Source organism: Neophocaena asiaeorientalis, unplaced genomic scaffold (assembly GCF_003031525.2).
Source record: "Neophocaena asiaeorientalis asiaeorientalis breed wild unplaced genomic scaffold, Neophocaena_asiaeorientalis_V1.1 scaffold44, whole genome shotgun sequence".
NCBI classification, from domain to species: domain Eukaryota; kingdom Metazoa; phylum Chordata; class Mammalia; order Artiodactyla; family Phocoenidae; genus Neophocaena; species Neophocaena asiaeorientalis.
The window spans coordinates 1516590-1532084 of record NW_020173678.1 but is presented as its reverse complement, the minus strand read 5'-3'; the positions used below and the strand labels follow the sequence as shown (position 1 = coordinate 1532084).

At 50.2% G+C, this 15495-nt stretch overlaps 1 protein-coding gene across 1 annotated transcript in view; it reads right to left on the bottom strand.

Moving 5' to 3' along the window:
• Positions 1-15495, bottom strand: part of NAV1 (neuron navigator 1) — a 126177-nt gene that overhangs the window by 34677 nt on the left and 76005 nt on the right. The window contains exon 4 of the mRNA XM_024749651.1: positions 336-474. Coding sequence (XP_024605419.1) covers positions 336-474 — 139 coding nt within the window. The remainder of the gene's footprint in view (positions 1-335; positions 475-15495) is intronic.

The following is a 15495-nucleotide window of genomic DNA, read 5'->3' as shown; positions in this document are numbered from 1 at the left end:
AGCCTTCCGCCCGCACCTCCAGGCTGTCAGAGGACAGCACACAGATCCCGGGCTTCTCTTCCTCTCCAGGTGGGACAGCACTTACGGGCATCCCTCCGAACTGGCGTGGGCGCTCGATAGAGGCCCGCCCGCCAGGACGGCAGCTCACGCCTTAGGTGACTGCCCGGCAGCTAGGGATTTCTTTCCACCAGCTCAAGAAGGACTTGGCCAAGGGCACGTGGGAACCAATCCCACGGAGCAGGTGAGCGGACGTGCCACCCTGCGCGCAGGCACGGCCCGGTCTGCCCCGTGGTTCTCTTGCAGAAGGCGGCCTAGGCATCCGTACTCGCACGTACCACTATAGTCGAGTTCCTGCGAGATGCCGTCGGCGTGGTGGGCAGGGAGTTGAGTGAGGAGCTGGCGTTGAACTCTTCCGAGCTGAGGTTGTCAGAGGCATCACTGAGCCCGCTGCTGATGGAGCTGCTCTCATCCCAGCTGCGGGACAGGAGAGAAAGGTTAGCAGTCAAGACAGAAGCCACGGCGAGAAATAAAGTTCCCATGATGAGAGCAGGATGGCTGTACTCCAGCATACAGACCGGCCAGAAGGGGAAAAGCGTGGGGGTTAGTCCTGGGTTTGCCAGCAACGCAAAGAGTGATTTAAACTTCCTTGTAATTTGGTGATGCCCTTTCATAAAAGGAAGGGACTACACAGGGAGCTCTACTCAACGCTCCGTAATAACCTATGTGGGAAAAGAATAGGAAAAAGAAAAGATATACGTGTTAGACATACACTGAATCAAGTTGCCTTACAGCTAAAACAAGAAACAACGTTGTAAATCCACTATACTCCAACATATAATAAACATTAAATTTAAATTAAAAGAAAAAGAAGGGACTAGCTTTATCTGGTCAAGGAAGACGTTATGTCTCCTTAACAGAAAGGTGTATTATAGAGACAAGGTAATTCTTGGATGGACCTCATCACACAAACCCATTTCCCGTCCCTATAAATAGCCTCCATTCTTAGAATTACTGTATCTTTATCTCTAGATGTGTTCTCTAGGTATTTCCCCTCCCTTTTCTGAATTTTTCCACACCTGATAACCAGGGCCGGAAAAAGACTGATCTTTTCTAGAGCCGCTTAGACCTGTCACTCCTCACTGCCCCCCTCTTTATCGGGTTCACCCCATCCTGGGACCGGGTCCCGCTGCTTAAGAGCGTGTACCACTCTTCTGGTGAGTGAACCCACTTTAGGTGCCGTGGCCAAGCAGAGGGGCCAAACGTGTGCTGAATGGTTTCATTTCTCTGCCAATTGCTCGGAATATCAGACTTGTGGTGCCTGGGAGAGACTGTCGTTTAAACATCTGTCTGTACGTCTTTATATCGAGAACCCTGGTCCGTATATTCAGAGAGCCTGACACAGCCTCGGTCACTCTCCCACGGTCGCTTGGCTATTGATTTTTCTGTTTGACAAGTTTCTCAGTCAGAACGTTTATTCTTAACATCTGAACGAAATGCCTTCTCCTCCACCGTTCATCTCCTCTTGGACCACCCGTGCTTTTGCTATCGCAAGTTTCTTTTTGTTCACACGTTATTTTCAAAGCCCAACTTCCATCCCCTACAACTGTTTTTCAAAGGTCCCATTGCCCAAGCCTTTCCCCGTTTCTATCTCTTCCTTCTGGACACTAAAAAGTTCTTCAGAAATTCCGTGTTCAGTTTTAGAGCCTCAAACTGAACACGGGACTTTAGGAAGACGTTAGTAATTCCGTGGGAATTATCTCTAAACCCTCCCATCCGCGTCCACAGTGAGTTTGCTCGTCAGCTTCACGTGTGTGCTGAAGTGGCTTAAGATGTTTTCCGTGAATTAGCTGGTATCTGGGAAACGTCTCCCTTTAGATTTATTTTGAGTTTCGTATCATGGAACAAAAATCAGACACACAAGTCATCTAAGTGCTTGGCCCAGATTTCAGCTGGCCTCCGTCTGATTTATTTGCTGGGAATAGGAAAGTGGGTGGTTTGGACGTTTGGCTGTTGCTCTGCAGGGATTTATCCAAATACATTGAGAAAGGGCAAAGAAAGCATGGGGATTAGACTACAGACTGAGCTAGACGTTATTACTGTGAAATACGGCCATTATTAAACGACAATCCACCTCTTCTCCCCCAACTTGTGACACATATTAAATCTCACATTTGTCCTGGGCTAAAATAACACCTCCCCCCAACCCCATATTGTAGAGAACACATACTGAGCAGGAAAGATCAATTCTGGTTTTACGATCCTATCATCCTATCAGCTCTCCTGGGTCAAGACAAGATCTCTGACAAACAATTTCCAGCGGGTCAAATACACAAGAAGCCTACCCTTGCGCAGAGATTAATTACGGGTAATCGAGGCCTTGGGGCAGAGAAAACGCCTATGGACAAGAGGACTTTGCAGTCCACCGACCCCGAAGAAACCCTTCCTTTGCTCTGCATTGACGGAGAGAGGGGTGTTTATCTTCTCAGAGACTCAGTTCCTCCTGGCCCCAAAGACCTCCCCTCCCAAATCACAGACTTTCTCCTGTAGTAAGAGAGTTCCAGCCTAATTACTGGGCAAGGTTGACTACAGGATCTGAAGGTTTCCTTCAATTTTTCCACGGACTGGGGGCAGGGCGGGGGCATGGCTCAGGAAATAATGCGAGCCACGGGGAGTCATGGGGAGCGCCAGGTGAAGCTTTGCTCGCTCACCTCCTGCTGTGCGGCCCGCTTCCTAACAATATCGGTCCTTGGCCCCAGGGGTTGGGGACCCCTGACCTAGAGAAATTCCTTTGCAGGTCCTGAACAGAAGGAAAACTCTGTCGTCATGACTGAAGGGTTAAGCATGTCCATTGGAGGGAGCATATTTTCTTTCTTAAAAGAAAAATTACACAAGTAATATAGGCTCTGGTCGAGACTCAAACATTATGTAAAAATATAAAGGGAAAAAGGAAAAACGCCCCTTTTCTGCCCTCCCACTTTGACTTCTAGGGTAACCACGGGTAATGGTTTTTGTGCTTCCTTCAGATCACCCCCACGCGGCCCCCTGTCCGCAGCTGTCTGCCCTCTGCATCGGGGACCACACCCCACCCTCTGGAGGCTCTTAAGTTGGAAACTCAGGCCTCCTCTGTGTTGGTTTATTCTTGTTTTAGTGAACTACCTCTTCCAGTAGGCTCCTGGAGAAGGGTGCTTGGGAAGCAAACTTTATAAGATCTGACACCTTATAAAATGTCATTATGCTATTTTACGTGGGAGATTTTGGCCAGGCATTGAATCCTTTCAGAATGCAAAAGCATTGCTCCATTGCCTAGCCTCTACTGTTGCCATTCTGATTCCTTGTCCCTAGAATGTGACCTGTTTCTTTGTTTCCTTTCTGGAAACGTTTAGCATCTTCCCGGGTGTTATAACGTATCATTAATGACTCTATTTTTGGGGCAGTGGCCTCAATTTTATCTTCCATTGCCTCCATTTCTGCTACCATTTTTCATTTCCAAGGGTACCTTTGAAAACACCACATCGATCTTTCTCTCAAGGACACAACCTCTTCTTTTAACTCTCAGAGACATTCATTCACTCATTCATTCGGAGAGGCAGGTTTACAATCTCTTTGCCTAGTTTCTAGCTTCAAGTTGCTTTTTTCTGTTTGTACTGGGAGACTTCTATGTTACACACCTTCTCGCATCTCTGACGACCCTTGGCTGTTTGCTCATCTGTAAGACTGGGATCCTCATCATAAGTTCTTTGGAAGCTCTGTGTACACAGGTAGGACTTGTCAGCGATGGCGTCAGTATAGGGAGATGCAATGGGACTGATTCATGTAAGTTTCTTCTCTGGGGCTGCTCAGATTTCCTAGAGATGAATCTCCCACCCTCCTGCCTGGAGGGAATGAGACCTGTGTGCTGAGAGCTGAGCTGGGGAAGGTCCTGGGGGTCTCAACATTCAATATGCGAAGTTTCACTCAATACTGGCTCAAAATCTAAGCCTTCACTGTGCCAGGAGCCCACGAGTGCAGAGACCCCTGTTCTATTCTCTCCAGAGTTTCCAGCCTTCTGTCGACTAGGGGAACGGCCGTAGCCTTCCTAGGAGGAGGGGATCTGAGAGTCTGAGGGTTTCTTACATAAATTTCCAACCAGTCCTCCTGTTTTTAGTTTCACCTCTTCCCCCTCTAAAGGTACCTGATGTCACCAAGTCAGCAAGCTTTTTAAGGGTCCTGGGATACAAACAGAGGTGCTGCACAGTTGTCCCCACTGTGGGCTTAGGACTCGCCTTCGAGCTGATAAAGCAGTTCACACCTGCCATTCTGATTCCAGCTTCCCCGGATGCAGCTCCTGTCTCTCCCTCTAGTCTTTGTCCTTGTGGCTTTATGATTAAAACAAAATCCCAGGGCTTCTCTGGTGGCGCAGTGGTTGAGAGGCTGCCTGCCGATGCAGGGGACACGGGTTCGTGCCCCGGTCCGGGAAGATCCCACATGCCGCGGAGCGGCTGGACCCGTGAGCCATGGCCGCTGAGCCTGCGCGTCCGGAGCCTCTGCTCCGCAACGGGAGAGGCCACAGCAGTGAGAGGCCCGCGTACCGCAAAAAACCCCCCACAAAAAACAAACAAAACAAAACAAAAGATCGTTCAGGATTTTCCGTAGCATCTTATGGAAAAACCTGAATGAACTTCTTGGACAGCCTCACACTACCGGCCTGTCCATCTTTTCTTCCTTTACGTTTCTCCTGCTTTTGCTCCGGTTCAGAGCCTAACGACCTCTCGGCTGAAGCCCTGTGAAAGGCTTCCATCCCCCCCACTGTCAACAGAGTTTCCCCTCCTTCCAGTACACACTGAGTATCATCAGAAGCCCGACCCAGCACGTCCCCAAACCTTCATTAGCTCCTCGCTGCTGAGACAATCGAATCAAAACTCTACATCCCACTGTTGCAGACCGTCCGTGAGCCATCGTGAGCGTATAGCGTATGACAGCACGGATAAATGTCGTAGCCAGGGACTGTGCCCCTCATACAGTGTCTGTACACGACGGGCAGACTTGAGTTCCTGGCTTGTGAAAGCAGGGATGCGCAAACTCAGAGAAGGGGTTACGATCTGGAAATGCTACATGGCTGTTCTCTAAGAATGACTGGTAGTTTATTTCCAAAGAATCCTCACTTCAGTGGGAATTGATAAACTTTCTTTAAGCAGATCTCTGCTTAAATTCTCCGTCTATTCAAGAATGTAATCCACCTTTTCTACCAGATCCTTAAAAATACCTATTAGAAATATTTGACAGGGACTTCCCTAGTGGTCCAGTGGTAAAGAGTCCGCCTTACAATGCAGGGGACGCAGGTTCGATCCCTGGTCAGGGAACTAAGATCCCACGTGCCGCGGGCAACTAAGCCCGTGCGCCACAGCCACTGAGCTCGTGCCCCACAACTAGAGCCCACGTGCTGCAAACTACAGAGCCCATGCACCCTGGAGCCTGTGCACCACAACTAGGGGAGAGAAAAAAAAAAAAACCCTGCATGCCACAACTAGAGAGAAGCCCGCAACCAAGACCCGATGCAGCCAAAAATAAATAAATAAATCTTAAAAAAAAAAAAATTTGACAATCCCTGTCTGCTAATGCCAACAACAGAGTCATCTGTGGGTCTGCTTCTATTGACTATTTTTCTGCCAGTGATATTTTCCCATTTCTTCACAGGTCTCACAACTGCTTATTATATGCCACGCGTGAAGTGGACGGCAACATGCACACCTAGAAAACGACGTGCCCCTTCCTCTGTCAGGCTGCTAGGCCTGAGGGATGAGTCGGTCTCATCTGCGGTACAGCTAGGTCTGGGTTTTGTTGTCACGTTGGTTAAAGTTGGTTCCAAACGTCTTGGGGGCGGGATCAAGGCTGTCCTTCCTATGGGGCTTGGGACGTGGCCACGGTAAGACCCCGAGATCTCTCCACGCTCTACAGCCCAGCTGCCAGCTTGCAGGGCCACTGAGTTCTCCTAGCTGGTGGTGGCCACCTCCGTGCACTCAGAGAAGGGCCCTGTGCCTTGCAGGGGGTCTCCTCCATGCTCCTGCCCCGCTCTTGGCTTCCTCTGTGCTGTGCTGCTTCCGGCCACTCCGTGAATGCCCCGTGCACCCCAGATGGGGAAGGGGCGTCTGTCCCATCTTTCTGCCCCGCCCTCGGTCATTGGCTCACGTCCACTGTGTGCTCTCAGGGAAGGCCCTGGGGGAAAGAATTAAGGGTGGGTGGGGACGTACTTGCTCTGTGACTAAGTCTCCTTGTAGCCAGTGAGCATGTAGCCGTTGAAAGTTTGTACAAAGTCCAGCTGTTTTCTCCTTATCCTCATGTCTGGCGGGTTAACCCTCTGCCTCCCGCCGGGCCCCTCAGATGAAAGCAGCCGAGCATTCTTTCTCTCCCAGGAAGGGTTCATCCTCTCTGGAATTGAGTTCAGTTAGAATACTTTGCATCTTTAGATACTTACATTTTTCTTTCCTAAGTTATGTTTGTCACTTCTCCAGCTCCTTCTTGCTGGGTGGGAGTGGCAGTGTGTGGAGACCTTGTACCATTCCTTCAATAAATTTCTGAGCCCTCCGTCTAGGGCCGTAAGCGAGCCAGCTGACCCCTCTGCTGTTCCCTTGCCCACTTCCTAGCACCGGGGTACAGGGGTGCACCCATCTCCTCTGGGGGACGAGAAGAAGGACCGTGGCGGGGGAGGGTAGGCAGCTCAACTGGACGCTCCCTGTGTGTGTGTGCAGGCCCAGGGCAGTGCACAGGGTGGGGCGCACTCTCCCCCTGGGAACAGCGCCAGCAGTTGTGTAGCTCTTGGCCGCCCCTCCCAAACGTCTCCCCGCAGAACTCAAGTGGCCAAGGGAGTCAGAGGGCCAAGGGTGTGGGCTAGCGGATGGCAAGGGCGGGCCGGCTCGTGGTGCGCAGGAAAATTCCTTAGTTCTCCCCAGCCCAGCACGGTCCTAGGAAGGCAGACCGGAACGCTGAACCGGCATTCCTCTGGTCCAGAACATACGTGCCTGGAGAAGCAGCAAACACATCTCTCTGGTTATTTACCGCTTTATGGCTTCTTAAATGCTTTAAGGTTTCAGAGCTCTGAAACCTTATTTTCTCCTCTGAGAAATGTCTGCCATACAACAGGCTGGTTATAAGAGTTGGGCTGTTTTTTTTTTTTTTTCTTTTGGAATCATTTTTTACTCCGAGGTAAAGTTTACGGAATTGGGAGCCAGATGGTACAGCGCCAGCAGACACCGAGGCCTTCCTGCTCTCCATCTTGGTATCACTGCCGTCCGAACGGAAACACGCCCCAGGACAGCGGGAGGCTCTCTGACCACACGGTGGACCCGATTTCCAGAAACTGAATTCCCAGCTGCTCATAAAAAGAAGCCGGAGTCAGACCTGGGAGGCTTTCGCTGCGCATCGCTGAACCAACGAGGGCGACTCTATCCCATGAAACCTACAAACATCGGGTGGGCCAAGAGTCACCAGCACACGACCCTTGACACGTCCCCCTGGCTGGGGCTGGTAGTCGGCAAGCAGCAGTGAGTGGCGGTGCGTCAGCAGAAATCAGGCCCAGGGTGGAGGCGGCACGACAGACAGCCAGGGCGTGCGAGCGCGACGCGCTGGCTCCAGGGCCCCGGGGGGGCCGGCGTGGCTGCGGCTTAAGACAAAAGGCACATCTTACTAACGCAAGTGCCTTAGGTGATGCCCCCTGGACGGCTCTGCAGCCCCACAGCTCAAACTGCTCTACTTCAGGGGACCGGAAAGGAGGACACGGAGTTTGGTCCAGGACCAGCCCGGCGGAACTAAATACGTAAAGAGAATCCAAGTTACTCTGTCCTCTTGGGGAGGCTGCCCGGAGGGCTGGGAGTGGATATCCTGATCCTTGCTCTAGTTTTGAAAACATGCACAGCTTCCCTGAGAGGACAGCACTTAAAGTTAGGATACAGCTTTCCCTGCTCACCATCTAGGATGGAAGGTAACGGGCTAGACCACATGACACTGCCAAGTTTGTAGGTAGAAAGATGGTTGGCCGGGGCCACTGCCATCTGGTTCAACATCGCATGTGTTTCCTTTTGAGTCTGGCCTGGGCTTCAGCACTTGTTTGCTACAGAAGTGCGGTCGTGGGTTCCGAGCTCTTAACGACAGCAAGATGCAGAGTTCTGGGATCAAACGACAGAGGTGACGACCTGTCCTGGCTGAGGCCTAGTTCGGTGCCTCTGAAAACAAGGGAACACATCTTGGACTCCCCTCAATCCAAAGTTCCAAAGAGATCCCACTCTTCACTGTCTTTGATCCTTTCTCCTCCAGGCATTTTCCTGGAGGCGAGCCACTCGGGTGGCAGCCAGCCCAGGGCCCCCCCCCAGAGCTCACTCACAGCCACGGCGATGGCTCCTAACAAGGCATCTGGTTGGTGATATGCTCCCTCTCTGGCCCCTTGAGCAAGTGACCCTCCTGCCCCTTTGGTTACCAGGTGGTCACCTCCCAGGTCTGTGCAATACGGCAGCCACTGGCCGCGCGCAGATACACACGGAGCTCCTGAAATGTAGCCGGTCCGACGACGTGAGACGTGCGGTACAATTTCAGAGACTTCGTACCAGATTCCAAAGACTCAGTGTGACAAAAGAATGCGCTATATCTTACTAATAACTTTATATTACATACTTAAATAAATCATGTTACTGTAATTAATTCCACCTGTTTCACTTTTTTTAAACGTGTCTACTAGGAAATTTAAAATCATAGATGTGACTTGCACCATGTTTCTACTGGAAAGCGCTGTCCTGGAGGAAACTTTTGGTCAATGGAAAGTCAGCCTCGAAGAGCTGGGGTTCATTAGCTGCTACAGTGGTTACAGGTGGTGCGTGACCCGAAAAGGCTGTGGTTTGCAGGTAAACGTCAACGGTGCTTCTCTCGATGGCACCAGATGTGGCAGAATCGCTGGGCACATAGACTGAATTATTGGCCGCAGTCCTGAGCGTTCAGAAGGTTAAAGAGGATATAAGTGATTTAAAACGGAAGAAAAAGAAGAGAAGATCGTGGAGGAGCCAGGGTGAAACGGAGCGACTGTGCGACGTTCAGTTTTGAAAACGAATCGAGGCCATGTAGGGAGACCGATGTTCTGCTCAGACACCGGCAAAGCTCTCACCCGCCCACGTGGCCTCAGCTCTCCGGGGCGAGCGCAGCACAGCGCCTGCTTCATTACATGTCTGTGGTTTGGCCGAGGCCACGGCAAGCCAGCCTGGTCTGGCCAACAAGGATGAACTGCACACAGAGAGATTTAGAAGAAGAGGGGGTGGGGCAGAGAAGAAGCCAACGTAAACGTCTTGAGCTAACGGCCTGCCGAGTGTTAAGGGTAACGATCACCAAGCACAAGGAACTCTCGGCACCAGGTAACCAGGGTCTGATAGGAAACTGGAGGACGTGCACGATCAGGGACACTTATTTGGCCCCCTTGATATTTTGACAGTTCAGCTCATTCCTCTACCCCAGTCCCTGTGAACACTGACGGTCTCAGCAACCTGTTAGTGACACTTCCCGAACTCCACTTTGAATCACAGATCTGAGGAATTCTGTTCAACTCTCGAATGTGGAGGCTAACTTTGTACCGTCAACACGGACAGTGTAGCGCACTCTCCTCTCCTGGAAGGTCGACGTGTTTTCGGTGGGGGCAGTGGGATCACGGGCCCGTCCTCAGCAGAACCCCGTTCAGTCGAGCTGAAGCCTGTGTCTGAATCTGAAGAGATGCCATCTCAGCAGCGGCAAGAGAATGACTTAGAATCAGCCTGCTAGCTTGGAGTACTTAATTGTTCTGGAGAACTGGGTGCTTCTGTAGGTGAGCTACAAAATTCCAGGCGTACGTGCAATGTTCTGTTGTCTGCTCACACCTCTGGATTCTCAAATGTCTATGACCCGGAAAAAATTTTTAAAAATTATCACCTTGGCTTCTAACACCCTGCTTCAAACATCGCCTTCTTGGTTCTGGAATTTAATCTCTGCCCTAAGGTTAAGACAGTTTCTCACACTTAGACCACCATTACAGACTGAAACGTGTCCCCCCAAATCCTTATGTTGAAGCCATAACCCCCCGTGATTATATTTGGAGATAGGACCTTTCGGGAGGTAAGGTTAAATGAGGTCATAGGGGTGGGGCCCTAATCCAATAGGACTGGTGTCCTGAGAAGAGGAGGAGACACCCGAGCTCTTTCTCTCCACGGGAGGACACGGAGAGAAGCCAGAAGACGGGTCTCACCAGGAACCAGCTCTGAGGGCCCCTGGATCTTGGAATTTTAGCCTCCAGGACTGTGAGAGAATTACTTTCTATTGTTTAAGCCACCCAGCCTTCGGTATTTGGGTATATATTAGCTTATTTTTTATTTATACGTTAAAACACTGGACCCTGACCACCTCCATGATTCAGGCAGTTTTCCATTCAGGGATTTACTAACACGAGGTTTTTGGTCGTGATACCCGTAGGTCATTACAGCTGAAATAAAATACCCAAATCCATCAGCCGGGCTCAGTAGAAGCTATGGATTGAGAAAAGCAAGGAGGCGAGCAGAGTGGAAGGAATGATCATTGCTGCTTTGACTTGGCAGGGGTACGATCCTGGAGAAATGTCATCTTTTTACGATGAAACCAGGCTCTACATGTGCTCCCCTAATGACACGCTACGCAACTATTCAGTCCTGCCAACAGCTTGGCTAGCACTTTGTGGGACAAAATGGATGCAACTGGATTAGAGGAATCAATATATTTTATTGGGATCTTAATGTGGGAAAGGGTAATTGCAGGGTGGTGGGCGAGACAGAGAAGTGAGAAGACAGGGAGTAATGAGAGACCGTTTCCGAGGTGTGGGTTTAAGCTTTGCCGTGTCAGCTGGCAGGGCTCAGCACAGGAAAGCAGAGCAGAAAGTCGAGCTGTTTAACGGGAGTCTCCCTAATGAGGACCAACTGCGGGTGGGTGAGAATGCTGACTCGGCTGGCCGAGGCTTGTTTGAGTTCTCTCCTGTTTCAGAGATCTCCCTTTGCGCCTGCCCCAAGCCTTCCCCCTCCTCTCCTACTTTCACAGGGGCAGGAATGAAAAAAAAAAAGGCACCTTTCTCTTTTTCAGACGTTTCCAAGTGAGGAAATGTAAATCCTTCACAGAGTCAAAAATAACTGGGAATCTGAAGAAAAGGGAAAATCCTACCGGGATGCCATTCAATTCACCTCGGAAGGATGAGGGGCAGCCCTTGGGGGCAGACTCTGGAATGCTAACCATGCACTGCTCTCCCCTGCGCTTAACTCCCAGAGTTGAATTCCCTTACTTTTCCTGGCCTCAATTTCCCCAGGTGTAGGTAAGTCATTCCACACCTACGAAGTGAAATGTTTGGGAAGTCGAACATCTGGGAAGATAATTTTCTTAACTTGGGCAAAGCAAATCCTGACAAGAACTAGAAAGTCACAAAATTAAGGCGTCAACTGGTGAAAAGTCATCCTGATTTGAGTTTCCTTCAGAAAGAGGCTCTAAGAACAGTCAATAGGGTGCTGTTTGGAACCAACATTCCCTTCTCTTCCTAAACCAACACAGACGTCCCATTCCCGTAGATCTCTGGAAAGGGGCGAAAATGCTGTTTGGTTTAACATTTCGGAAGATACTTCCTCCTTCCTCCCCACTTCCCACCTACTCTTCCTCAGGGAAGAGTCCCCAGTTCCCAAATCCCCGGCTGATGGAAAGGACACGACACAGCAGTGTTTGCACCTTTGCATTTTCTCTAAACCAATCAGGAATTAAAAGACGACTGACGATACTCTGAAAAGTAGGACAGGTTCAGGTTAAGTGCCTAGAGCAGAGCTTGGCAAATTTTCCCTGTAAAGAACCAGACAGTTGTTACTATGTTAGCCTTTGATGGCCACACGTTCTGTTGCAGCCACTCCCTCTGCCCTTGTAGCAGGAAGGCAGCCACAGACAACACGTAAATGAATGGATGTGGCTTTATTTAAATGGACGATGAAATCTGAGTTTCATATAATTTTCATGTGTCACAAAATATTCTTCTTCTTTTAATTCTTCCCCCATTCACTAAAAAATGTGAAAACCATTCTTTGCTTTGTGGGCCAGACGAAAACAGGCGGTGGACCAGGTACGGCCCACAAGGCCAAAGTTTGCTGACCGCTGGGCTAGACCAAACTAAAGCGAAAAGGAAAACAATTGTTCCTCAACTGACAAGTCTCGGACCAGAAAGCAACTCTGGACTAAGAGAGACCTCTGCTTTTATTCCCTTTTCGTGCCTTTCTGATCTAAGCTGCTCTGTTTACAAGTCAAAACACGATTTCTCTTCCAGCAATATTACTGGTTCCTCTTGACTCAGGAAAATAAAAGGCTGGGGGCTCGGGAGGGAGGGGAAAAGAGAAGGAAAAAAGGAAGCGCTGGGATTGCGTGCCCCTCACTGCCAATCCCCCACTGGACTCGGGCAATGCCTTAAAGTAGGATGGGAATCAAACGTTATTAGCGGCTTTCAGAATGATTTATGCGCAGTTGACAGAAGCGAAAGCCTTTTTCAGTGAGAAGCACAGAGCCTGCCCCAGGGACAGGATGGAAGGAGTCAGGCAGAGTGCACACGCCCTGGCGTTTCTGTCACGGTCACGGCAACAAAGAGGTCCTGATGTCCATCTTCAGATCGCAAACCACCCTGGGAGCGCGCAGCGGGCATCCGAAGAGGTGAAAAGGGCTGGGAGGCAGGCCCCAGTCCACACTCCGGGCTGAGGATCCGCGCACTCTCAACAGTTTCTGGCAGCTCTGGAGGGTCTGGGCCAGACTGCTGGTGTGAGATGCTGAGCTGGCAGTAAACACCCCCAGCCTGTAAGCTACTCTCTTGGCGGGACGAGGCTTCCGCCACAAACCCCACCGCTGCCAGGCCTTCCCTTTGAACACACCACTCCCCTCTGCTGAATTCTTTGTATCACATTCAATCTTCTCACCCCAAGAGTCCCTGGCATTCCATTATCACCCTTTTTCTCTTTTACTCTGTTAAAACTAAAAGTCCACTTTCCAGCTTCTTCCTAGTGTTTCTACGAAACCGAGGCAATCGTCTTTTTTCTATTCGCTGAGACTCCTCGTCCAGTCAAAACTCCTGACTCAGAACAGAGGGCAACGCATCACCCAAGTTTCCTGTCTGAAATTATCCTAATGCTGTCCACGTGTAATCTACCAAAGAAAAACAAAACAAGGACCGTTCAAAGGGAAAGCCAGCAAAACACAGACAAACACACATTCCAAATCCTAAGACCTAAAGAGAAACGTCCCCGCGTCAGCCTGCCTGCCGGCACGCCGGCCCCCTCACCCCACCCCCATCCGGGCAACACGCGGTCAGAGACCCAAGTGCCCTTTCCGTCCACCAAGAGGATCAGCTCAGGATAAACGCAAAGTTCGTGACAGCACGACACCTGTAGTGCACACACAGGGAATGTCATCCGAATCCTTCATTTGTTTTCCTTTCCGCGAATAACACTGAGAAAGCAATCCATAGCAGACTGCAAGCACCTCTTGCAGGAGCTCACACCCTCTTGAGGTCCCTGGGGAGAAGTTCAGCCAACAACCTTGGACGAGGACGGTTACTCTTAATGCGAGTCAGATGCAGGGTCGCCCAAAAACCATCGTACCTTCACTGAACATAAAGAAAGAGAAACATCCCGGGCTGGGCGGAGAGTCATAAATAAGATACAAGATGAAGCTGGTTTCCAGGTTCCAGAAAATTTTGATACGGCCTACGTAGGTCCCTTTGCAGTTTTGACTTTAGTGATTCGGCTGGAGTTTTTCATTCCCATAACAGCTGTAATTCCTCTTTATGTCGTATCCTCATTTAAATTCCAATCTAAAAATGTCGATCATATAGAATGGCAGTGGCCATAGGTGTAGGAGTCCAGGGTGATAACAGTTTTCTCTCCGCAAAGAATCAGAAGCTGAGGCCTCAAAGGAGCGTCAGTGTATTGCCAGGGAAGCTTCTCAATTTCTTACTGGGGAAGCTTATCTGATGCCGCCGTTGGCACCCTGATATCATTCTTTCAAAAGAGATGGTCGTGAGAAGGTAGGAGGATTTAAGGGTACACTTCGTAACTGAACATTCGTTAAGCTGTGTGGTTCTAAGAGTAAAGATTTCTGTTGTAGCAAAGCAATCCGAGTGTAAGACGGCTGAGGCTGCTCTGTGCAAAGTTGCTGTCCACCTAACCAGCAGGCAGCTGGGGTCTGACCCAACAGGAGCCATGATTTGCACCCACCTGGTCAGACATGACCAACAGGACTCTACACTGCTGGACACACACGCGGCAACATCCTGCACTTGACGAAAACAAGGTCTGCAGCTCTACTGAAGACTCAAGGCTTTCCGGAAAACATCCTTAAATGATGCTAATGCAAGCCATACCACCGCCAACGTCAGAAACGCTGGAGCCGAGGTGATGGTCCCCTTCAGTCCGTGGAGTCAGAGGAATTAGCAAGCTCACTCATTTGGTTGTGTGTCTATAAGCTTGCTCAAATCACAGCAGTTTCTCCACTCTTCTACTGCCTAACGCAGTGTGGAAATCCAAACAGCGATTCTGAAATGCTCACTACTAAAAGGCATCTTTGCTGCCTTTTAAACTGACCCATGGCACCTGCTTTTGTCAGAAGGGCACGCCTTTCACATTATCTTCTAGTGGAGATGCCAGATGGGTGCTCATCCAAGCATATATTATTTTTCTTTGTGAACGTCACCAGATTACAAAAACAATAGTTACCATGTGTCCAGTATTTAAATATGTGTCTAAGCACTGCGCTGGGCACTTACGTAGAGGTACAACCTCATTTAACCTTCATATCAGCCTGGAGTTAGATATTACTCGCACTTCACGCGTAAGAGAAACTTAAGACAAGTAGAGTTGCATGCCTGCCCATGGATGGTCCCACAGCTTCCGTTTAATGTCAAGATCTGTCCAACTGTTAAGACCTGCCTTTAACCACCGTATAGACTATAAATACTCCCATCATGAGAGACAACTCTAGTTGGGGGTGGTCACAGACTAGCAGAACTAAATCGGGCATCTGCTCGGATCTCCAGGGAACCGCCTGGCGTCACTCTGCAGTGTTATTTGGCAGCATTCCAAATGGTGCTCCACTGGAGGGCGAGATCACTTACACGCCTCCAGGGGCCCTTTGCACAAAGAGCTGGTCTCTGGGTCAGTCATAATCTGTGTCTGCTCCACCGCTTTTACACCGCACCTCAAGTTACTGAGGTTTGGGATCCAGCATCGTTAAGAAGAAATGGGGTTAGTCCTAGACCTCAAAAGGCCTGAAAACCCAAACACGGCGTTCCTGAGAGGGGTCTGCTTCTCGGTAACTGGATGGGGGCTTGAGCGCAAGAGGCAGGGCGGCCAACCCGACAGGCCCTCCCACGTGCTTACACCGGCTCCCGCCCTTTGCAAAGGCCAGCGGACAATGTGCCCCTACGGGCCCGCCGCAGAGGGGTGGGAGGGTGCCGGGCAGCTGGAGACGACTCAGGTG